This window comes from Cuculus canorus, chromosome 20 (genome assembly GCF_017976375.1).
Source record: "Cuculus canorus isolate bCucCan1 chromosome 20, bCucCan1.pri, whole genome shotgun sequence".
Taxonomy (NCBI): Eukaryota; Metazoa; Chordata; class Aves; order Cuculiformes; family Cuculidae; genus Cuculus; species Cuculus canorus.
In genome coordinates this window covers 8,422,066-8,445,798 of record NC_071420.1, presented here as the reverse complement: position 1 = coordinate 8,445,798, position 23,733 = coordinate 8,422,066, and the positions used below count along the sequence as shown (strand labels likewise).

The 23,733-nt window shown below is 46.2% G+C and overlaps 1 protein-coding gene across 1 annotated transcript in view; it reads right to left on the bottom strand.

Moving 5' to 3' along the window:
* Positions 1-23,732, bottom strand: part of GTF2I (general transcription factor IIi) — a 78,358-nt gene extending 54,626 nt beyond the window's left edge. The window contains exons 1-4 of the mRNA XM_054085402.1: positions 22,962-23,732; positions 12,923-13,028; positions 9,645-9,783; positions 257-391 (exon numbers count right to left, since the gene is read on the bottom strand). Of these exons, the coding sequence (XP_053941377.1) occupies positions 257-391; positions 9,645-9,783; positions 12,923-13,021 (373 nt within the window). The 5' untranslated portion in view covers positions 13,022-13,028; positions 22,962-23,732. The remainder of the gene's footprint in view (positions 1-256; positions 392-9,644; positions 9,784-12,922; positions 13,029-22,961) is intronic.
* Position 23,733: the final 1 nt, after the last annotated feature.

Genomic DNA, 23,733 nt, shown 5'->3' with positions numbered 1-23,733 from the left:
AATCCACGGAGCAGCAAAGGCTTTCCTGAAGGAAAACTAAATGGGCTGCAATGTGCAATAGTCTCAAATCACATCCCACAAAACACATTCAGAAGAAGACCATCCAACATTTGTATATCTTTTAAAATTAGCTATTAAAAGTTAAAAATCACCTTAACAGCAGCACAGTTGGAAAACTAAGATGATGCAGTGCTTTCCTCTGGTATGAAAATAAAGAAATTCAGAACAGATATTTTGCAGACTTTAAAGCACTCACCATAGGATAAGCAGAAAAAGTCCTCCACAGACTTCCTGAGAGCTTCAAGTTCCACCATATCCACTGTCAGCCTGTTTGCGGGTGCTACTGGCTTTGTTTTCTGCAGTTCTGCAGCCCTCTCCTCTTCTGTAACACCTGGCAGAAAAAGACAAAAATAAAATAACAAGTCATTAAAAAGCCCAGGCCCTCCAGTTTAGACTGCAGACACTCGAGAGGTATCCTGCTGGAAAGTCATGAGACCTTATTTGCCCAAAAGGTAAACGCACTCTTCTGTGTGGAAAGACACAGATTTAAATTTACTCCAAAATTATTATATCCGGCTCATAACTTTAGTAAATATCACTCTCTGAGGTGTAAGAATGATGAATTGAAGAGGTGCATCCAAGCAGGCTTTTTTGGCATGAAGACGCAGAAAATGCTATTAATCTCAGGAGAGGATAATACAGTAGAAATAAAATGCAAAACTGCCAAGAAGGACCAGGACAGTCACCAAGGAGAAGTCAAAATGACATCTTCTTCAACAGTTATGTCATATCCTGGTTTGTCTACGCAGTATATGCTTAGCTGAACTTTTTACAGAAAGGATTTGATTTTTGGCACAACAGCTCCTCTCTTTCAGAAGACATTTGAAGTCTGTATCTCTCACTGCTGAACTGCAAACAAGCCACTGTCACAGATAACAGAGATAGAGATTTCAGCCCTACTCCTTGTTCAGTCTCTGAGCAAAAGTCATTGCAGAAGGAGTGAGGGAATAATAACAGTGCGTCGGGAACACTGCCAGCCTCAGTGCTGGTGGCGTAACCCTAGGCTGATATGAGAAAGCAAAGACCAGTTTGACCAACTGATTAACAAATCAGTTGTGAAATGAGCTGAAGAAGCGATATTTTTAGTAAATCCTCACTTGTAATCTTAAAAACTTAAATCTTCACTTAAAGGAGAACTCCTTCCCTTCTGTACAGATCCCACGTCTGCTTTGTGCCCTGGGAACCCACCTCCATGTGACATTTGGCTCTCTAGCTCCTGGCTTTCTCTACAATAGGACAGTGCCTACCCTAACACAAATAATGCAAAAATGCAATATTATTATTTACCCATAACAGAGGAGCTTAGTTAATGACAGCTTATAAGGTTTGCCTGCTGAGTAGAGAGTAAGAGACACCAGTTTCCATTTATAGCGTAGTGCAGTGCTGCTTTTTGGGTGTTTTTTTTCCACAGAACAGACTGATTCACTGAAAACGCCTTTTCTGCCAGTAGCTTTTCAAAAGTGTACCCACACTGTCTAAAAATAAGCAAAACAAAAATAAGATGACAACACTGACTTCCCATCAACATGAGATGCACACAAAAAGACACAGCAATTTTCCTTCTTAAATACAAGAGATACCCTTATCGTTGGATTTTATTACATGATTTTACCCACTTCCTTGGGCTCACAATATGCATTTGCCTCCCTGCTTTCTCCCACATTTGAAGGCCAATATGTATAAAGCCTGACAACCAAGAACAAGTCTCATAGACAGCAAGGTTTAGAAGAGCTCTGCACAACTCATCGGAACCTAGGAGCCATTCCTCTCCTCCTGGCAGCACCGATGGACACACCTCCACTTGGGGGAGGCAACACAAATACAGGCTCTGTTGAAGCCCTCACTACGAATACCAGAGCCTCGAGCAGGATTCAGGCTATGGCTGGGAGAGGGGATGCCTGAGACATGTGCAACAAGACCTGGTGGGGAAGAGGGCTGGGAAGGATGTATTTACAGGGTAAGTGGCTCAAGGAGGGGTGAGAAAGTCATATCATGCATTCGACATAGCTGGAAGCATACTGCAGGATGAGTCCGGTCCCTCTGCAAAGGCTGTTCTAGTTTCTGCAGGATTAGAGCAAGTCCAGAGAAGGCTACAAAGACGATTCGAGGGCTGGAGCACCTCCTATATGAGGACAGGCTGAAAGAGTTGGGATTGTTCAGCCTGGAGAAGAGAAGGCTCCAGGAAGACCTTAAAAGCAGCTTCCAGTGCTGAAAGGGGCTCCAGGAAAGCTGGGGAGGGGCTCTGGATCAGGGAGTGCAGAGACAGGATGAGGGGAAATGGTTTTCAGCTGAAAGTGAGCAGATTGAGATGAGATCTTAGGAAGAAATGTTTGCTGTGAGAGTGGGGAGGCCCTGGCAGAGGTTGCCCGGAGAAGTCATGGCTGCTCCATCCCTGGAGGTGTTCAAGGCTAGGCTGGATGGGGCTTGGAGCCCCTGATCCAGTGGGAGGTGACCCTGACTGTGGCAGGGGGTGGAACTGGATGTGCTTTAAGGTTCCTTCCAACCCAAACAATTCTATGATTACAATGACCCAACGACTAGCAATCCTCATTTCGCACTGGGAGTGCATATATGGTTGTGTCTCCTAAATTCTTGTATTATTCAGATGTTCTGGTTCTCCCCAACACCCTTCCTCATCATCAGCAGCCTGATTTTTAGAGTCCAGCCTACCATCTGGCTGGAAAAGGAATCTCCCAGCTGTCACCATCCTTATGAAATGAATATACTCTAAGGGTTATGAAATGAATATACTTTAAGGGTTGCAGAGAGGATCCGGGGAACTACAGGCCTGTCAGTCTCACCTCAGTGCCAGGGAAAGTCATGGAACAGGTAATCTTGAGTGCTATCATGAAGCACACGCAAGAGAACCGGGTGATCAGGCCCAGTCAACATGGGTTTACAAAAGGCAGATCTTGCCAAACTAACCTGATCACCTTCTATGACAAAATCACTCAACTACTGGATGGGGGAAAGGCTGTGGATGTAGTCTTCTTGGACTTCAGTAAAGCCTTTGACACAGTTTCTCACAGCATTCTGCTTCAGAAACTGTCAGCCTCTGGCCTGGACAGGCGCACACTCTCCTGGGTTGAAAACTGGTTGGATGGCCGGGCCCAGAGAGTGGTGGTCAATGGAGTTAACTCCAGCTGGAGGCCAGTCACAAGTGGAGTTCCTCAGGGCTCAGTACTGGGTCCAGCTCTGTTCAATGTCTTTATCAATGACCTGGATGAAGGCATTGAGTGCACCCTCAGCAAGTTTGCAGATGACACTAAGCTGGGAGGAAGTGTCGACCTGCTGGAGGGTAGGGAGGCTCTGCAAAGGGATCTGAACAGGCTGGACTGCTGGGCCGAGACCAATGGGATGAGGTTTAACAAGACCAAATGCCGGGTCCTGCACTTGGGGCACAACAACCCTATGCAGCGCTACAGACTGGGGGAAGAATGGCTGGAGAGCTGCACAGAAGAGAAGGACCTGGGGGTGCTGGTTGACAGCCGACTGAACATGAGCCAGCAGTGTGCCCAGGTGGCCAAGAAGGCCAATGGCATCTTGGCTTGTATCAGAAATGGGGTCACCAGCAGGTCCAGGGAGGTTATTCTCCCTCTGTACTCGGCACTGGTGAGACCGCACCTCGAATACTGTGTTCAGTTCTGGGCCCCTCACCACAAGAAGGATGTTGAGGCTCTGGAGCGTGTCCAGAGAAGAGCAACAAAGCTGGTGAGGGGCTGGAGAACAAGTCTTATGAGGAGCGGCTGAGAGAGCTGGGGTTGTTTAGCCTTGAGAAGAGGAGGCTGAGGGGAGACCTTATTACTCTCTACAACTACCTGAAAGGAGGTTGTGGAGAGGAGGGAGCTGGCCTCTTCTCCCAAGTGACAGGGGACAGGACTAGAGGGAATGGCCTGAAGCTCCGTCAGGGGAGGTTCAGGTTGGATATCAGAAAAAAATTCTTCACAGTAAGAGTCATTGGGTACTGGAACAGGCTGCCCAGGGAGGTGGTCGAGTCGCCTTCCCTGGAGGTGTTTAAGGAACGGGTGGATGAAGTACTTAGGGACATGGTTTAGGGAGTGTTAGGAACGGTTGGACTCGATGATCCAATGGGTCCTTTCCAACCTTGTGTGATTCTGTGATTCTGTGATTCTGTGAACAGGCTGCTTTAAAGTTTAAAAAAAAAAAAAAAAAAAGGCTTCTTACAAAAATTTTTGGGATGGAACAAAAAATGGAATACTTGAAAAACTTAGCGGTTTATCCTTGTTGCATAGCAACAATAACCACGCCCTGACCTCTGTATGGGCAGAGTCTGCAGCTTCCTGCCCTAAACAGATGCTGTTATGCTTAGGAATTGATGGAGTTACAGCTCAGAAGGGTTACACAGCACCTATTCCACTAAAGCACGGTCTGAAACAGGCCATAAAGTGTGTCTGCTTGCAAAGCACATGCCCTCAAGCGACGGGAGAGATGTGGAGCGGAGGAAGCAGACTGCATCCTTTCTGTGGAGCACAGTATACCTCGCTGGGTCACACTGTGACAAGTGACAAAACCAGCACTGACCACATCTCTCTAAAGAAATAAAACTCAAGCTTTAGCAGAGAAACAATTTACTTAACTAAATTTCCCCCAAAATGCAACCTGAAGATGAGATGCTACACAAACAACAGAGAAAAGCTGGGAGGATTCAGCACCTGATGGTGCTGGAGTCCAACGCTCCTCTAGCAAAAGAGCTGTCAGTCCCATGGTACCTAAGGCATCTTCCAGCATCAGAAGGATTTTAATTGGGTGGGTTTTAATCCCCCAGGTAGAGAAAGACACAAAGTGATTATAAGAGTATGAATGTCATCCCTGTGCAGACGCTCCGTGAAGCAACTTAAGGGCAACAATGATTTTGTGACAACACTCACGTACAGGTATTTTTTCACTTGCGCTTGAGGAAAATCACTCTCTGAAAACAACTATGAGCAATGACAGCAGAAAAATAAGTGTGTGTGGCTAAAAGCGTTTTGGTTTGTTTTATAACACATCCACCCAGCTCACCTGTGAGATGTTTTCAGGCCATTTGATTTTAAAGTTCTGGAAACTGGACAATAATCTCAAATTAAAGAAAAATCATTTTATGGTTATCAAAGGCTCACTTATACCACAAGAAAAGCAAATCACCTGAGGCAGAATTTAGGAGCCAGGGAATTTTCAGACGATCACCAATCTACAGTGATTTTCTGTTTGCTTGCAACTCCGAGGGAATGGAGTGGGTGGTCTCTGCTGAAACGTGACTGGACCTCATGAGGAGGTTTTTTAAACCAGCTGTTAGCTTCACATCCCTTCACCGGCTGGGTAGAGGCAGAACGTAAGCGGTTTCTGACACTCAAGCCAAACAATGTAGCTCTAATAAGGCTGTAACAGAGGGCAGTACCCAAATCTGAGGTACCCAGGAAACCAGCACAGCGCTCCGAGTGAGGCAGGGCATGGCAACAGTGAAAGGTGCAGAGAAGAAAAGGTGAAAAGGTATCCAGACAAGCACAGCACCTGCAAGGGTCTGCTCCTGCCACCTCCACGGAGCCAGTGGCAGATAAGGGAGGCAGAGGAAGCACCCCTTGGGAAGGGAAGTAGAAAGCAATCTTCTAAAACTCCCTAAAAATCATGTCCAACTGTGTAATAGCAGTTTGGAAAATGCATTCTTCATTTCATTTGGAGAACGTGGGAAAAGGGGCCAACCGACGCGTAAAAACAGGAAAATGGCCAGTAACTGAAGCTTAATAAAAAAAGATTCATTCCTTCCCTAATACCCTGAAAAACAGCTGCAAAGGAGACCATCAAAAAATTAATGGCTAACAGGGCTGGCCACCACCCACCTGAGGGAAAGCTCTTTTACCAGCCTGGGAATCTGAGGGAAAAATGGGAAGGAGAACAGTAGCAGAAGAAAAAAGGAAGAGTACAACAGGCCACAAGTTAAAACTAAAAGACACAAGAACTAGTTCCAGATCCTTCATGAAGACCTCGGCTATTCACGCAGAGTTCAGTTAACGAACACGTATTAATGCATATAAGAAATACACAGCATGGGACAGCTCAAAATCCACACTGGGAGTGTAAACTGAACCACTTCAGTGATCTCAAATGGACACAGCAACGGCAAAAAGAAAAGGAGCTCTCAGTAACAAGGAGAGGGCTGATTGCTTTGGATTTTATTGTTATTGTAACTGCATCTATTTGGTGAGTGTGAGGAATGTTATTTTTAAAGTAATCCCTAAGCATGCGATTTATTAGGAATAAACTGATCAAGTCTTTAAGCATAGATGCTTTAACTCATAGCTATATTCAGCAAATACCAAACAGAAACTGATTGAATCTTAAAGCAAAAAAACCTCTTGGGGATTCCAAGAATGAACACTGTTCAGGTTATTTACCAAGCAGCTACAACCACAACAGGAAAACCTCAAAAACAAGGAGTGGGGCAGAAACGGGTGTAAAATACGAACTGGTACTTCAAATGAATGTGATGTAAATACTTTAAGAGATGGGAAAGCAGAAGCCTTGAGTGCTGGAGGCAGTCACAATGTATGTCACAAAGTTCCAGCTTTTGGGCAGGAACATCTGCAGCTTCATGCTTTTTCTTATTAAATAAATAAAGATACCCCATAAGCTTTAGCAGTGAGGACACTGTATGTCCTTGTAGCATCCTAGGGAGATGGGGATCCCCTGAACCAACTCATAGCACTGAGGTTTTACAGTCATGTGGAGGCCTGGTCACAAATGCAGAAGACCTTCTCACACAGCTGCAGAAGGACAAGAAAGAGATGCACAAGGTGAAACCAGCAGTTATCATGCCCACAACTCTCCCAAGCCAAAAGGATTATGAACTCTTCCACATTAAACCCAGGCAGAGCTGGCCAGGTTAGCATAACAAAACAGGTATGATACAACCTGGTTCACGTAACACAAAATGGACAAGGCAACACTCGCACGATCCCTTCCACTAGCAGAGATGTAAGATCTTAACTCCCAGGTGACAGACACGGTAGCGGTAAACATATGTTTGCCAGCACAATCAGTCTGGGAAATGATGACAGGCTACAGGCAGTGTGGCCAGGAGCAGCCGTCCATTTCTTCTGGTCTTGCAGTCTGGAGAAGTGCAAAGTTACTCCAAGTCACCTGCTGCAAAAAGGGAGGTGAAAACTCAGAAACACTATCTAAAGTCACAGCTGATTGAGTTCCCATTAAAGATGACTGGGAAGAGCCTGTTCCAGCAGACACGCAAGCAGAACATGCATTTAGCAGAGGCTGTTCTGAAGAGGCCACTCCCAAATAGCTGCAGGGAAATCTGGCATGAAAAAAGATATTGAGAGTTACAGAGGTGTAAATAATTTTGGCTTGGCAACAGAAAAGCACCTTGACAGTCACAGATTTACAAAGCACCTATTCCAACATCCTTTTTCCTGCTACACATTCTGCAAAGTGTATCCATATTGCAGTGCACTGGGAGACAAAGGCTAAAACAAGAACCACATGCAGCCCCCCTTCACATTTGAAATAGTAACAGATTAATAATGGCAACGCATGCAACTCCATCAGTGCTTTGGCAGGATTAATCCTCTGCCTGGTTCTTACTGTTTTTCTTTCATTTACTATTTACATCTACAATTTAATGACTCCTTTCTCTTCCAAAATATTCCATAGCTTCAGGAACAGTAAAAACCACAGAAGTCTCAGCTGGCCACAGAATAGTTTTGGGCCAAAGAAAACGAATGTGGGAAACTAGTTTCATCAAGAAGAAGTGGTATTTTTAAAGTAGCTGCATTAACAGCAAAGGATTGGCCTCCAAGCAACGTAAAACAATGTCAGCTACTTACAGAATGGTACTTTCATTGTGATACCAAAGACGATGATGAAGACTGTCCTTCAGATATTGTAATAAGGACAAATGCACAAAATCAATAGCTTAGACTCACTAATAACCTCTGTTATAGTAATACTGCAAAGGTATTAGGCTGCTTCCGCTCATCTTCAAGTCTGATCCACTCTGCTTCAGAGCTGAAAGCTAAACACCTCATTTAAATACTGCTGCTGAATCACTACAGCCATGGCAAGTAAGATAAACAAAATATAATTGGAGGGAAGCACAACTGTAAGGAAGAAGCAAATCAACCTTATTAGTACTGTATTTACATAATTCCTGGAGCATCCAAATGAAGTACAGCAACAGGACTATGTCCAGCCCAGCAGCGCACACACACTCCTCAGTCAGCTGCAGTGTCACGGGCTGTCTCAGCTGATTGAATCAAAGACATTTTTAAGCACAAGTCTAAAATTAACCCAGAGCTACTAAGGTAATAAAATATTCACACTACTGTAACTTTACTCCCACGTACCATCTTCTAAACACAAGATCTTTGCAAGATGCTCTCAGGCCTGTAATACCACAGCCTGTTCAGCGTTGCTTATAGTCAAAGCCAAAGATGATACAGATAGGATCAAACACATAAATAGCTTCATCCATTAGGAAAGTGAAGGCAAGCAGCAAGACATGCCACTCAAAGAACATCAAGAGTAAGATGTGGTGATGAGAATCCCTAGAAACAGACCGGGAAAGCAAGCAAAAAGGGGAAAACTGAGACACTCCATCACTCCATTACAGACAGCACCCAGCCAAGCAAGCTGATGGGAAGGCCCTAAAGGGAACATGGAAAGCAAAGGCAAAAGTGAATGGTACCTCTTTGGCACAGCTGGGAAGATGCTGCCTGGAAAGCAAGGTCTAGGCATTAGCAGATACGCTTTAATGCCACACAGGCAGTCCCCAGCTTGAGCAGGTGAACAGCTAGGGATGAAGCAGAGTGGTGCCAAGACAATGAAGATGAATACGTAGTGACTCTCCTTGCAGTAAATACACTTATGCACAAAGCAAGTCACTGTCCAAGCAAGTAGGACAGTGGCAAAAATCCAGATTTGTCCCCAAATCTTTGAAACTCAACACCTAAAAATACTGTCCTGTACTCAACAGATCATGTTTTATGGACACAAAAGTTCTGTTTTGTTATCATAAAAATGAAATTAAAAAAAACCCACACCCTAGACCTACTTAAAGAAGTACAAAAGTAATGCAGACGTAATTTTAAGTAATTAAATGTACATAAATGTACATCTTGTCCAAAACGTGCATCTGCTTTAATAAGGCGTGAAGTGATCTGAACAGTCAGGACCATTTGAGCTGATAGAAGTACCTCACTACCTGTTCAAGGTCCTGCCCAGTCCTTCACGAGTGGAAAAGAGACTTGGAGGAGGGGATACAAAGAAAAAGGAAGGTGCACTAGGAAGCACAAGACTTGCTGTGAGGGTAGACAGGCTAACAGTTGTTATTGTACCTCCCTGTAACAATCTCAGAAGAAAATTAACATTTCCAGCCACATTTGAAATAAGACTCCCAAGCACAACTACTGCTATTGATCATTTTCAGGTTCCTCCACAGCTGGTTTTGTCATAGCCAACCATGTAATTATAGCATGGAGCCACGATCTACAGAACTTTGCTCCCTGAAGTTATTAGTACCACACAATCCACATTAAACAGCTTGCGAAATATAAACGCACAACATACAAACTTACAGTATTTAAGAAAATCCTTCTGGAAATCATTCCTAGAATTGACAAAGGCTCTTCCTCTCTCAGTTCCAACCACAAACACATCTGTTTCATATACAGCAATGCAGGCAACTTCTGCCTTGGACTTGGCAAGTTCTTTACACTATAAAAAGGAAAACAAACAGCTTTTATTACTGTGTAGTTAATAGAAATGTATGTGGTATCATGTAAAACAGTTCTTACTTCTGCAAGTAATGCAAGATCAGCCGTTAGCAAAGGATAATTTATACATCCGGAGTGCTTTTCATCAGGAATCTTAAAAGCATTGTAGATGCATCAGTGAAATTAAGGCCTTGTCTGGACTCAAGAGATTGCTCTGTTTTTGATTAAAATTATTTATGACATCGATCCTTATGAAATTACCACTTCCTTGTTAGATAATCACATTGCGTTTCTTACTCCAAAGTTCAAGAGAATGTATAGGAGTTCTGTTCAACCACAGCACTCTTATCACACAGCGTGTTCTGTGAAAGTGTGTTGCAAGAAGGAAGGCTGCCTGTTTCCTGCCTTGTCCTGCCTGCTGTGCTCAGGCTCAGGTAAATTCCTCCTGCGAGGAAGGATTGCATTTCCCTGTGAACACCTACACGTGCTCTGCTGGGAGAAGCGTTTGGCAAAGAAGTCAGGCAGGAAACCTGTGGCACAAGGACAGAGCAAAGATCCTAAGAAAATCAGTGATATAATCAAGAAGTGATCACAAAAAGCCAATTTCTCCTAGGAACTCAGAAGATGAGAGTCCGCTGCAACCAATAAAGACACCAACCAGGATGAGGAGGCAGTCAAAATATTCTGTAAGCAGCTGGGAGAAGCCTCACACTTGCCAGTCCTTGTTCTCGTGGGGGACTTCAACACACCAAACATCTGGTGGAAATACAATACAGTCTTGGAGGTTCCTGGAGCGCATAGCAGTGAACCTCCTGACACAGCTGGTGAGGGAAAGCACCTGTTGGACCTGTTGTTTGCTAATGGAGAGGGACTGGTAGGTGATGTGATGGTGGGAGGCTGCCTTAGGCATAGCGATCACAAAGTGATGGAGCATTTGACTCTTGAAGAAGCGAGGAGAAGGTCAGCAGAACGACCACTCTGGACTTCAGAAAGCAGACTTTCCCTGTTTAGGGACCTGGCTGACACAGTGCCCTGTGAAGGAGCCCTGAAGAGCAAGACAGTCCAGGAAGGATGGACATTCTTCAAGAAAGAAATCTTAAAGGCACAGGAGCAGGTTGTCCCTGTGTGTCAGAAGACAAGCTGTCAGGGAAGAAGACCAGCCTGGCTGAACAGAGAGCTCTGGCTGCAACCCAGGGTAAAAAAAAGCAGACTTTATGACCTTTGGAACAAGGTGCAGGAAGCTCAGGAGGATGACAAGGATGTTGTGAGGTTATGCAGGGAGGAAAACAGAAGGGCAAAAGCCCAACTAGAACTTAATCTGGACACTGCCGTAAAACACAACTGAAAATGTTTCTATAAATATATGAGCAGCAAAAGGAGGGCTAAGGCAAATATCCATCCTTTACTGGATGTGGGGTGAAAACACAGTGACCAAGGATGAGGAAAAGACTGAGGAGTTAATACTTTCTTTGCCCTAATCTTTAGCAGTAAGACCAGTTGTACTCAGTGTATCCAGCGCCCTGAACTAGAAGACAGGGTCAGGGAGCAGAACAGAGCCCGCTTAAACCAAAAGAAAATGGTTCACAACCTACTACACCACTTAGACACACACATCTATGGTACTGGATAAGATCCACTCAGGGATACTGAGGGAGCTGGCAGAAGCGCTCACCAAGCCACTCTGCATCATTTATCAGCGGTCCTGTCTAACTGGAGAACTCCCAGTTGACTGGAGGTCAGCAAATGTGATGCCCATCCTCAAGAAGGGCTGGAAGGAGGATTTCGAGAACTACAGGTCTGTCAGCCTGACCTCAGTGCCAGGGAAGGTTATGGAGCAGACAGTTTTGAGTGCCATCACACGGCACTTAAAGAGAGCAGTCAGGTGAGCAGGCCCAGTCAGCATGGGTTTAAGAAAGGCAGGTCCTGCGTGACCAACCTGATCTTCTGTGACAAGGAGACCCACTTAATGGATGAGAGGAAGCCTATGGACAGTGTCTACCTATTAAAGCCTGTTGCAGTTTCCCCAAGCATTATCCTGGAAAAACTGGCTGCTCATGGCTTAGCTGGGCCTACTCTTCACTGAGTAAAATTACAGCTGGATTGCCAAGCATAAATAATTGTGGTGATCAGAACTAAATCCAGTTGGTGGCCAGTCACAAGCATTGTCCCCAGAGCTTAGTGTTGGGGCTGGTTCTGTTTAATATATTTATCCACGATCTGGACAAGGGCATCAAGTGCTCCCTCAGTTAGTTTGCAGAAAACATCAAGTTGTGCAGGAGTGTTGATCTGCAGGAGGGGAGGAAGACTCTACAGAGGGATCTGGACAGACTGGACCAATAGGCCAAAGCCAACAGGATGGGGTTCAACAAGCCCAAGTGCCAGGCCCCACTTGGGTTGCAACAACCCAATGCCTACAGGCTTGGGGAAGAGTGGCTGGAAAGCTACGCAGTGGAAAAGAACCCATGGATGCTGGTCAACAGCAGCAGTGGCCCAGGTGGCCAAGAGGGCCAACAGCACCCTGGCTTGCATCAGCCATAATATGGCCAGCAGGAGTCATTGAGATCGTCACTCTGTACACAGCACTGCTGAGGCTGCACTTTGAATCCTGGGTTCAGTTTTGGGCCTCTCAGTACAGGAAGGATATTGAGGGGCTGAAGCACGTCCAGAGAAGGGAACAGAGCTAGCAAAGGGGCTGGAGCCCAGGGATTCTGGGACCAGCTGAGGGAATTGTGGCTGTTTAGCCCACAGAAAAGGAGGCAGAGAAGACAGATCGCATTGCTATCTACAACTGCCTGAAAATAGCTGAAGACCATTTATTCACTCTATATTACAGAAAACAAAGACCAGAACACACTCTTGCCTTTTGACCATGCTCCACCAGAGCAATCAGGAAATATTTCCCATTTGTTTATTTGAAAAAAAGAAAAGTTTAGAACAACCACACCACAACAAGAAGCAAGGCGACTGTTAAGACAAGGGTTAGCAGGATTTTCCACAAGCAAAGAGAGAGTTACAGCTTGATGGACAGCACAAAGGTAAGGACACAACAATAAGCTGTTCCTGCTCTCCAGCAGGAGGCAACGTATTGCTGTAACCATGCCAAGACAGTTATGACACAGCTGCTAAAGTTCTCTACTGACCATTGATTCAAGCGCTGATATGAGGAATGTAACCACCATTCTGCTTTCAGAGTGGTCCTCATCGCAGATGGATGTTGCTGGTGTGGTAGTCTGGGCCATTTTCCTCCTATAAAATGAAATAAAAACCCTGTTCAGACACACACAACAATTCAAGAAAACAAAAATCTCTCTAACATAAGCAAAAAAAACCAAGAAAATTCCCCACAGAACACAGCCCACCACAGACATAAGTAAATACACAGGTTAATAACAATATAAAGTGCTCGCTCTCCTACTTATTGTTCTTCCTGCTGCTTCATCCAATGCTGGAGCTAAACATTCACGAGTTAAAATGTTATGCCATGACGAGACCACAAACCCTTTGCACCTAGAAAGATGCACAATAATTGATTAGCTGAATTTGCATCCATTTTTCTTTCTAAGCATGTTTGCAAGTAGATAACCACAGCAAAAAACCACTGGCTTTAACAGTGTGGAAAAGAAATGGCAAATCAGAGTGTGTCACAAAGATTAGAACAATCCTTCTGGTAATTTTCAGCATGAATTCATCACAGCCTATCTCAAACCAAGCCAGCACCATCCCCAGCCCCAAAATCATGGCCTCAGGGACCATAGTATCTGTAACTAGAATGTGACATTCCTGTTATTCAGCTGCAGAGTCAACTCCAAAGCTCATTGGTCCCAATTAAGGTGCTAAAATTAAAAACTGAATTTCAGCAGTGACACAAAACAGATTTAAACCTATTTTCTGTCTGTCATTCAGGAGACATCCAATACAATTTAAGATACATTTAAGACACAAGTAATAATCAGGACTTGTTTAGGCTTCTGCTGGCAGAGTTGTCTATACAAGAAGGAATATATTGAGAATGATGTTTCAGCAGCTGCTAAGAGGACATTTTTCTTTCAGAGTGTTGCAACTCATTATGTTTACACATCTCTAAAGCGATAACCTGCCATGCCTGGAGGAGGAGAGAACCAGCAGAGATTTAGCTGTCACAACTCCATACACAAGTCTAGAGAAGAGTCTCCTCAAAAGTGAAGACAGTGCAGCTCAATGAGACACTTCACAACAGCTCAACGGGACAGCTCGCTACTCCCGGAGAACCCAGACACACAACGTGGCTCCAGTTTTCAAAGGTGATGTGTGGTCTATTCGATGCGCAGATAAGTCAGGGCAGCACAAAGAACCACTGCATGGGATAATAGACACTGGAAAAAAAAAGGTCACTGTGTTGTTCTTTTGGTGGGGCATTGCTGTGGTTTAACCCCACCCTGGCAACTAAGCACCACGCAGCCGCTTGCTCACCTCCCTGCCGCCCAGTGGGATGGGGAGGAGAAAGACCGAAAAGGAAAACCCACAGGGTGAGATAAAGATAGTTTAGTAGGACAACAAAGGAAGAGAGACTAAGAATAATAGAATATATGAAACAAGTGATGCACAATGAATTGCTCATCACCTGATGACTGATACTGAGCTGTCCCCAAGCAGTGATCCCGAGCAGTGATCCCCAGCCAACTACCCATTTATGCACCGAGCGTGACATTATATGGAATGGGATCTCTCTTTGGCCAGCCTGGGGCAGCTGCCTGGCTCTGCTTCTTCCCAGATTCTGTGCACCTGCTCACTAGCAGAGCATGGGAAACCAAAAAAGTCCTTTATTTTCTTAGCAACAACTGAAAACATCAGTGTATTAGCAACATTCTTCTCGTGCTGACTCTAACACACAGCTGTTGCTGGGAAGAAAATTAACTGTGTTCCAGCCAGAACCAGGACAGACTTGGAGCACTTCAGACTGCAAACTGGAGAGGAGGAAAAAAAAAAAAGAAGCTGGCATCATCACAAGCTCACAGACACCCAGCAGCCTCTGGCTCTCCATACAGGCCAGCAAGGTTTAAACAACTTTAAAACCACATTATGGATAAATTAGCAGGGGAATAATCAGCAGCTGGTTGAGGATGCAGGTGATGAGAGGTGTGAACACCAACACCTGCTGCACTGAGGAGCGCGCAAACAGCTCCTTCAGCAGGTCTGGAAAAGAAACTAAACTTCCAAGAGTAAATATAAAGGAACAGCAACTGTTGAACTGCTTCATTGACCTGAGAGGGTGTCAGCCAGAGGTAGGGAGGCAGAGGCTGCTGGGGTTACCCTCCAGAAGGAGAGAGGCAGCTTACTTACTGCCTGTGGAATATCAGAAGAAAAATGGAATTACATTGTGATGTAAATAGATCAGTCTTTATTGAGCCATGAATTTTTATACCTAACAGAATTCTCAAGCTCATCTTTGGAACTCCTTTAGGGTTGGGATGCCAACAGCTATTTTAAACGATAGCTTTTGGACTTGTTAGAAATTGTATCTTAACTATCCAATAGTAAGAATGAAACGTAACTACACATTTCTTCTTTCTCCCATGTCTCTACTCACTGTCTGATGCAGTTCTGCATCAGCTGAACATCTCCAAAGCCAGCAGTGGAGCAAACACTCACACTTATCCTATTCCAGGTGAAAAATCAGTCTGTAAAAAACCAAGAGTAAACATATTTCCTATTTTGCAGAGGTACCTCATGGAAAAAACAAATCAGGGACATTCTAGTGATCACATGAAGGCTGTGGATGCCCAAGCACATCAGAGAAGTGCCAGCTCAGGCAGTCTCCCTGCAAAGTGGTTTCTGATACACAGACACACAGCAAAGCAAGTCAGGGAGCTTGCCCAGGGAATAGGAAGAAGCGTTCCACTGGATCAGGTCCCAGTTTGATTCCCTGCACAGCCCCACAAACAGCCATCCAGCCTCAGAGAAGACAGCACAGCCCAAGCCACCTTTCTGCTGCACCCGAGGCCACAGCCTCACTATCTCAGAACAGCGTTCGGATCAAAAGTCGGGTGAGGTTATCTTTGGACTCTTCTTCTAGTAACATTTGGAAGAGTTTTTCCAAAGCATAAAGCCACAGTGCCTTGTATTTTCAGGATACTCCTTCTTTAACCACTTTGCACGATGCCAGATCAGTGTTTAATGTAGATTCAAGAGATGTCCTGTAGCCCCGTGCCAGCACAAGAATATTTTTCCTACTCACTTGACAGCAAGTCAGAGATGAAAGATTCTCCTCCCACCTCCCCAACATTTTAGCAGTTTCTCCCTTTCAAGCAACCTTCTTCTCTGCTATTCTTATCTATACAACTGGAACAGTGTTTATTATTAGAAACAGTATGCTACAGTTCAGTAGATCTAATGAACGCAGGTGCCGGTGCAAGACCCAAGCCATAGAACACACGTGACAACACCGCTGCCCACTGTAAACCCCCAGCTAAACAAAAAGCCCAATTTAAAAGCGATCCTTTGCACAATTAGAAGTTGGCTGCCAGAGTACCACATGATATATCTTTTCATCTTAATCATATATTGCTAAAAAAGAATTTCCAAATCAATTAGTATTAGCTATAATTACCTATAAATCCTTCAGTTTAATTGTGCCCAAGCAAAGGTTTCTAAGGGTGAACAAAACCTTACAAAATATACCGGTAGAGTATCCAGGATGCAGCATTTAGCCATTCCTGCCTATGGTGGTTTAATGCCAGCTGGCAATTAAGCCACATACAGCCACACACTCACTCCCTGCAGTGGGATGGGGGACAGAATTGGAAGGGTCAAAGTGAGGGGAGACTCATGGGTTGAGATAAAGACAGTTTCACAGGTAAAGCCCTACACACAGGCAAAGCAGACCATGGAATTCATTCACTGCTTCCCATAGACAAGCAGGTGTTCATCCTTCCCCAGGAAACTGGGGCTTCAATACATGTAATGGTTACTTGGGAAGAAAGATACCCTAACTCCACAATTTCACCACCCCCTTCCTTCTTCCCCAGCTTTATATGCTCAGCACAACACCATATGGTGTGGGATATCCCTCTGGGCAGTTGGGGTCAGCTGCCCTGGTCATGCTCCCTCCCAGCCTCTACTTTACAGAGCCAAAAAAATGAAACACTCAAGGCAAAGAGAACAAACTCACAAAACAGTTACGTTCCGTCTTCCCTGCACTCATACAGACACGTATCCTGATAAACTCACCAGTAATGGATGCTCCACCCAGTTGCTGCTTGTCAGACAACATGTTTTCACCCTTCACCAAATGTAACACGAGCAGGTATTCCCAAAATGACACACCTATTCACTGTCCGATACTCCTGAAAAGCAGCAGTGGATGCCAAAGCATTCTTCTCTCCCCTAATCCCTCACCTGGCATTACAAGCACCAAAGCAAATCCTGCTACACTGATGGAAAAGGATCTAAACCCCTCAAGAACCCCAAGTTCCAGCTGGATGCAAATTCACATGAGCTCATCCTTACACACCATTACAAATTTGCTGCTCTCTCAGGGAAAGAAGTCCAGCTAGTTCATCATGGACCACTTGATTTTATGGGAGAAAAAGTTGTGCTAGCAGAGTACAAAAACACATTTCACTACAAAGCGGGAACAAGAAAGAACATTAAAAAATACACCACAAAAAAAAAAATCTAATTAAGCTAGACTGCTTCTTGGCTGTCATAGCTTTTACCCTTGGCTTCTACACCTTCTGGGCCAAGACATGGTTTCAGCATACTTAACTCTGCCCAAATATTGGCCTCCTGACAAAGGACAGAAGTTGTTTTTTTCCAATCTGCACAGATTAACACTCACAAGCTGTTAAGTGCAAATGAATCTTTTTAAACAGATCTTGGCTAAAAATCTGTGTTACTTTTCCTACAATTTGGCTCAGTGATCCCATGGTTCCGAGGAAGTTATAGCTGAAGTTTCTTAGCTAACCTAGTGCGGAAACTCTGTTGGGATGCAAAGCCAAGCCCACCACTTTTCCGCAGTGCATTCGCCCTAGCCACAGTGCACATAGGGTTAGGATGGTCTCACCTTCACCCTCCAGCATCCGCTCATAGTAATTCCATTAGGATGATCCATTGTCCTCGTTATGGCACACCACTGAGCATCTTAATATTACACAAATACGCCAGAGGCAGCACTTTTCAGTTTGGTAGAACCATCAGACCCCTCATGTGTAGTGGAAACGAGCAGCTTCACATCAAGGGTGCTCAGAGGGAGCAACAACCCTGCCTTCAGATATGCACAGCTACTTTTGGAAAGGAAATATTTTCCACAGTCGAAGAGAAACAGAAGCAAAGGATCTGGGAGTCCCTTCATGAAAACACTGCCAGTTCTTCACCATCTGCATCTGGTGCGTGCGGATTATGAATCAATTCAGATGCGCAATTACCTCTGCGGAGGACCAGCCTGTTCTGAAACACAAACACTGCTGGCCCACACCGAACAAAAGCAGCTCCGGATGGTTGGAGTCGGCTCAATCCAAGGAAAAGAAGCAGAGACAGGTCTGGCAGACTTTACTCTGCCTACAGCCTACACCAAAACAAAAAGAAAAACCCAAGAGGTTGAAGCTTCCCAACATCAGGAACAGGAAGGAGAGACAATACGGACATACCAGAGGGCATTTAGTCAACTCAAATCCATCTGGGTTTCTCTCTTCTGGCTTACTGGCAGCTTTTCCAGAACGAAGTTGGCTCCCTTGGAGGCACAAACCTGGACTCATCAGCTGGAGAACACTGTCATGTACGTATGCTCTTGGATAAGACTGAATCCAGGCTATTGAATAAAAATCACTCTCAAGGACAGGGCAGTAGCATCCTAAAAGCCTTAACTTGCCGGAAGGCTCTATACTTCTCCCTTCCACTCACACTCCATGAAAGTATCCCTGTTGCCTTTTTGCCAGCCTCTTATCTGGAGCAGCAGCGCAATTGACTCAGGAAAAGTGCACATCACGTTTAAAGTCAACCTTCTTGCTCCTTTGCTCACTAAACATTAAGTACGTTGATCTCCCTGACCTTAACCTATATCGCTTTCTAGTTCAGGACACCAGGACTCCAGGCAGAGCACTCGCGGGCTTCACCCGAGGAGGGGGTGCCCTGGTAAGCCCACTCTTGCCATTCACACCCAACACCGCTACAAGCGTGGTAGCAGCCACCCATCCAACACAGCAACTGGAATGTTTGCTCTTGCCATTTCAATCTAACTCCAACCGCAGGGATTTCACTCACAGCAGCACAATCAACAGAGGCAGCACCAAGTGTGTTCCAGCAGGGTTTATCCCAACAAAACACTCCAGCAGCCCCACTTACCAGCACCACCTTCCACTCCAGCCCTAAGCTTTCACCGTGAACCAACAAACTGCCCCAAATCCCTACTGTAGGGCTCACAGAGTTAAGCTTTCAGGTTTTTTTTCCATCTCCACAACCAACAGTCGGGAAAGAGAACAACGGGTCCTAACAAACAGAGCTCTGGGAGGAAACACCTGGTGCTCAGCGCACCCAAGAGCATCCACACAGCACAAAGTCAAACGAAACCAGCAGCATTTTGTCACGGCTCATTACACAGCTACAATATCCCTCCCCAAACCTAGTGATAATTAATTCCCATCTTTCTAGGTACTTACGTTATGATACTCAGCACCATGTGATGACTTTTTAGCCTGGCAACTACCTTTGCTACTCTCAAGAACCATGAAAAAAAGTAAAACACATCTCCAGCAACCGCCATCAGACTTCTCCCATTCGTAAGCCAGCATAATCGTGTTTGCAAAGAGAGATTTAAATTTGATCTTCACTATTTCTAAAGATTCTAATATAGACTGACGTATAATCACGAAAATTTTATCTAAAATGAAAATGCAGTATCTAAGTAATACCTGTTTAGGAGTAGTTAAGAAACCATTAGTGTAAAGCTCCATCTCTGTATTAAAGGCAGCCAGACTCAGGGAACAATTCACTTTGTTTTTAAGCACATGAACTACAATGAACCATGTAAACAAAATGAAATATTAATCCCAGCAGTCTTGATCACCTGATAATTTCTGTCTTGAGCAGTGTAATTATATCTACTGTTGTGCCTTTCTTAAGGGCGGTTTATGGTTATTAACAGAGTGCCATTAGTCGATTTTGCTGTTAAGCGACTTGCCGTATACACCTGACAGAACCTCAGGCTAAGCTAACCCCAAGAAACCTAACATTAGTGCAATGCATACATCACACAAATTAACAACAATAATTAAGATACAGTTGTAATAACAAGACAATAATAACAATATTAATATTGTAATAATATTAATGTACTGTACCACTCTTAACTGCCTCACGGGGCTGAGGTTTCTCATTTTCTCTTGTGAAGTGAGGCACAGGGGTTCTTTAAGCAACTTAATAACATCACAACAGAAGATGCCTTCCAAATAATTTATATAAATTCAATAGATTACTCTACTGTATTAGAACTGCACTATTTGTTTCCTCATCAAATGCTCCAAACCTAGATCATGGCCAATTTTAACACTTCTTTCTTCCTCATGCTTTCTCACTTTTACCTTGGTTTCCAGGTCTATTACCTTTCCTCCCTTCTTAGCAGCACTTTTAGAAGCCGATTGCTGTCTTTTGGGGCCATACTGAATGAAAACAGGGTATACAGGAGAGCACATCCAAGAGAATGTTATCTCCACCAGCTAGTTCAAATCCTCACAGGTTGTTTACACCTCTGTGGAAGCTCCATTAAATCCTGAAGACTCCTTGAGGGAGGCAGGAAGGACTTAGCCATCACCTTAAGTAACAATTACTTTAGTTCTGGGTCTCCAACAACACTTACACATACTTGAGAACAGCGATTTCCATAATTTCAATGGAATCAATCGCCTACATGCATTCTTCCTCGAATTAAAGCATTAGTGCTAATCCTGTTCCAAGTCTCTCCAGCCAGGATCCCAGACCAGGAATAAAACTCAATCCCATAAGCAAGGGTTCGGGAATGCGTCTCAGTAACTTTTTGTCATAAAAACTTTTTGTCATAGCCCTTCCAGAAGAACATCTCTCTGCCCATGGCAGGAGGGTTGGAACTGGATGAGCTTTAAGGTCTATTTCAACCCAAATCATTCCATGATTCTATGATCCTGAATTTCAATGAAACACTAAGACAACTCTCATGTCTTGAAGGGTAAAGACGGAGAAGCCAGTAGCCTCTTACGAGGTCCTACATGGGACAAACATTTTATGCCATCTAATTTACCTAGTGGACTAACAAGCCTTTCTTTTCATGATGCTTTATTTTAGTATATTTTGTAGGGGGTTGTTATTTCAACTGCAGAGTTAAATTTAGAGAAGCAGAAACAAATATTCAGCATGTTCAAAAGCACAGACTGAAAGTTGTTCCTTATTGTGTGATATTAACCCAGAGATCTACCCACAATGCCACAGCACCATCAGCTCACAAGGGGAGGGCTGCACTCACTAAACCACCACTATGCAAGTGTACCTCTCCAGTGACTTATGCACCAAACACCAGGAAAACACCTGCAAAAACAGAACTGGAAACACAACAGGTGATGCCCAAACCAGGGTGATGGTTAAATACACTGCCATGAAAGGTTAAATACACTGCCATGATGGTTAAATACACTGCCATGAAAGGCAGGTAACACTGCACACCGGGGCAGGGTGCCGACCTCCTTCGCACATCAGGCCGAGAAATTTGGAATCTGCTCCCCTGCCCAAGGAATCATAGAATGGTTTGGGTTGGAAGGGACCTCGATGATTATCCAGTTCCAACTCCCCTGCTATGAGCAGGGACACCTCCCACAGGATCAAGTTGCTCAAAGACCCATCCAACCTGGCCTGGAACACCTCCAGGGATGGGGCAGCCACCACTTCTCTGGGCAACCTGGGCCAGGGCCTCCCCAGCCTCATCGTGAAGAATTTCTTCCAAATGTCTAATCTAAGTATTCTCCCTTCCAATTTAAAGCCATTCCCCCTCATCCCATCATTACATGCCCCTGTAAAAAGTCCCTCCCCAGCTTTCTTGTAGGTCCCCTTCACTGCCTGCAATCCCAGCTGTGCTGCATCCTGACCCCGCTGAGGGCTCTGGAAGCGTTGCCAGCCCCAAGCTTATGCCAGGCAGCCACTCCTTGATCTCAAAGCTTTTTTCCAACCCCTGCCCCTGGAGCTGTGCTGGGGTCTGTTCTGCCCTGGGCTGGGGGCTGCACTGGGGGGCTGCCCCAGGCTCTGTGCCAGGGTCGGGGCTGTGTTGGGGTGGGCTCTGTGCTGGGGGGCTGCTGGGGGGCTGCCCCGGGTGAGGGCTGTGCTGGGGCCGGGGCTATGCTGTGCTCTGTGCTGGGGCTGCACTGGGGTGGCTGCCTTGGGTTCTGTTCTGTGCTGGCGTGGGCTCTGCCCCGGGCCGCGCTGGGGGCTGCAGTGGGGGCTGCCCCACAGTTTGTGCTGGGAGGCTGCTAGGGGTCTGCCCCAGGCTCTGCCCTGGGCTGGGGGCTGCAATGGGAGGGTGCCCCGGGCTTTGTGCTGGGGTCGGTTCTGTGCTGTGGGATGCACTGGGGGGCTGCTGGGGACCTGCCCCGGGCTCTGCCCCGGGTTGGGCTCCGTGCTGGGGTCGGGGCTACACTGGGGTCAGTTTTGTGCTGGTATGGACTTTGCCTTGGGGCTGCGTTGGGGTCGGTTCTGTGCTAGGGGGTCTGTCCTGGGGTCGGTTGTGTGCTAGGGTCCATTCTGCCCTGGGCTGGGGGATCGGTTCTGTGCTGGGGTCGGCTCTGCCCACGCTGGGCTCTGTGCTGGGGTCGAGGCTGGGCTGGCACGGGCTCCGCTCCAGCTCTGTGCTGGGGGCTGCCCCCGCTTCTGCGCTGGGGTGGGGGCTCCGTGCTGGGCTCCATTCTGCCCCGGGCTGGGGGCACGCACTGGGGAGGCTGCTGGGCTCGGGGCTGTGCTGAGGGGCTGCCCGGGGCTCTGCACCAGGACGGGCTCTGTGCTGGGGGGCTGCTCGGGGCTGGAATCGGGGCTGTGCTGGGGTCCGTCCTGCCTTGGGCTGAGGGATGCACTGAGGGGCTGTCCCGGGCTCTGCATTGGGGTCGATTCTGTGGTGCGGGGAGGCTGCCCCGGGCTCAGCGCTGCCCCCCCCGTACACGCACCGCTCCCCGTGCCCCGCTCAGCCCCACTTACCCCCCGCGCAGCCACGGCGGCTCCTCGGGCCCCGCTGCGGCCCCTCTCCCGGCAGCGTTTTTGTCCGCGGCGGCGCAGGCGCGGGGCTCGCGGGGGCCGCCGGGAGCGCGAGGTTCGGGGGGTACCTCCCAGTGCCACCCCCGTCAGGGCAGGGGCGGCTCGGCCGGACCAGCGCGGCCTCCAGCGCCTCCGAGGAGTGCAGGGGCGCTGCTCCCAGGGCAGGTTTCCTCAGTGAAAAGGCTGCGAGCCACCTTGGAGCGATGCCCACGGAATCATAGAAGGGTTTGAGTTGGAAGACGCCTCAAAGCGTGAGGGCCGTTCTGAAAGGGCCTTGGAAAGACTGGGCAAAGCTGGTTAAACTATAACAAGCAGACGTTAGATAGAGATAAGGGGGGGGATACTAGAAACTGTTTATGCAGAGCACACGTCCTGGAAGGAGGCACCGCATCCTGGAACAATGTACAGATTAAGAAATTACAACATATGCAAACGGTCAGGTAGAGACAGCGTGGAATATCAGAATATAACACGACCTATAGATATCAAGTAACCCCCTAGACTAACCAGTTTTGTATCTACCTGCTTTTACTATAACTGTGACCCCACAGATGTAATCGGGGTCGCTTTCCAGCGGGGAGCAGCCCTGGACGGCCTCTCCGTTTTCCTTCGCGCAAATAAACTCAAGCTCTGTTTTTTACACTCAAACGCCGTGTTCGCCTCGTCCTTTAGATTCTGGACCCTAACATTGTGGGGGCTTGTCGGGGATCTATCG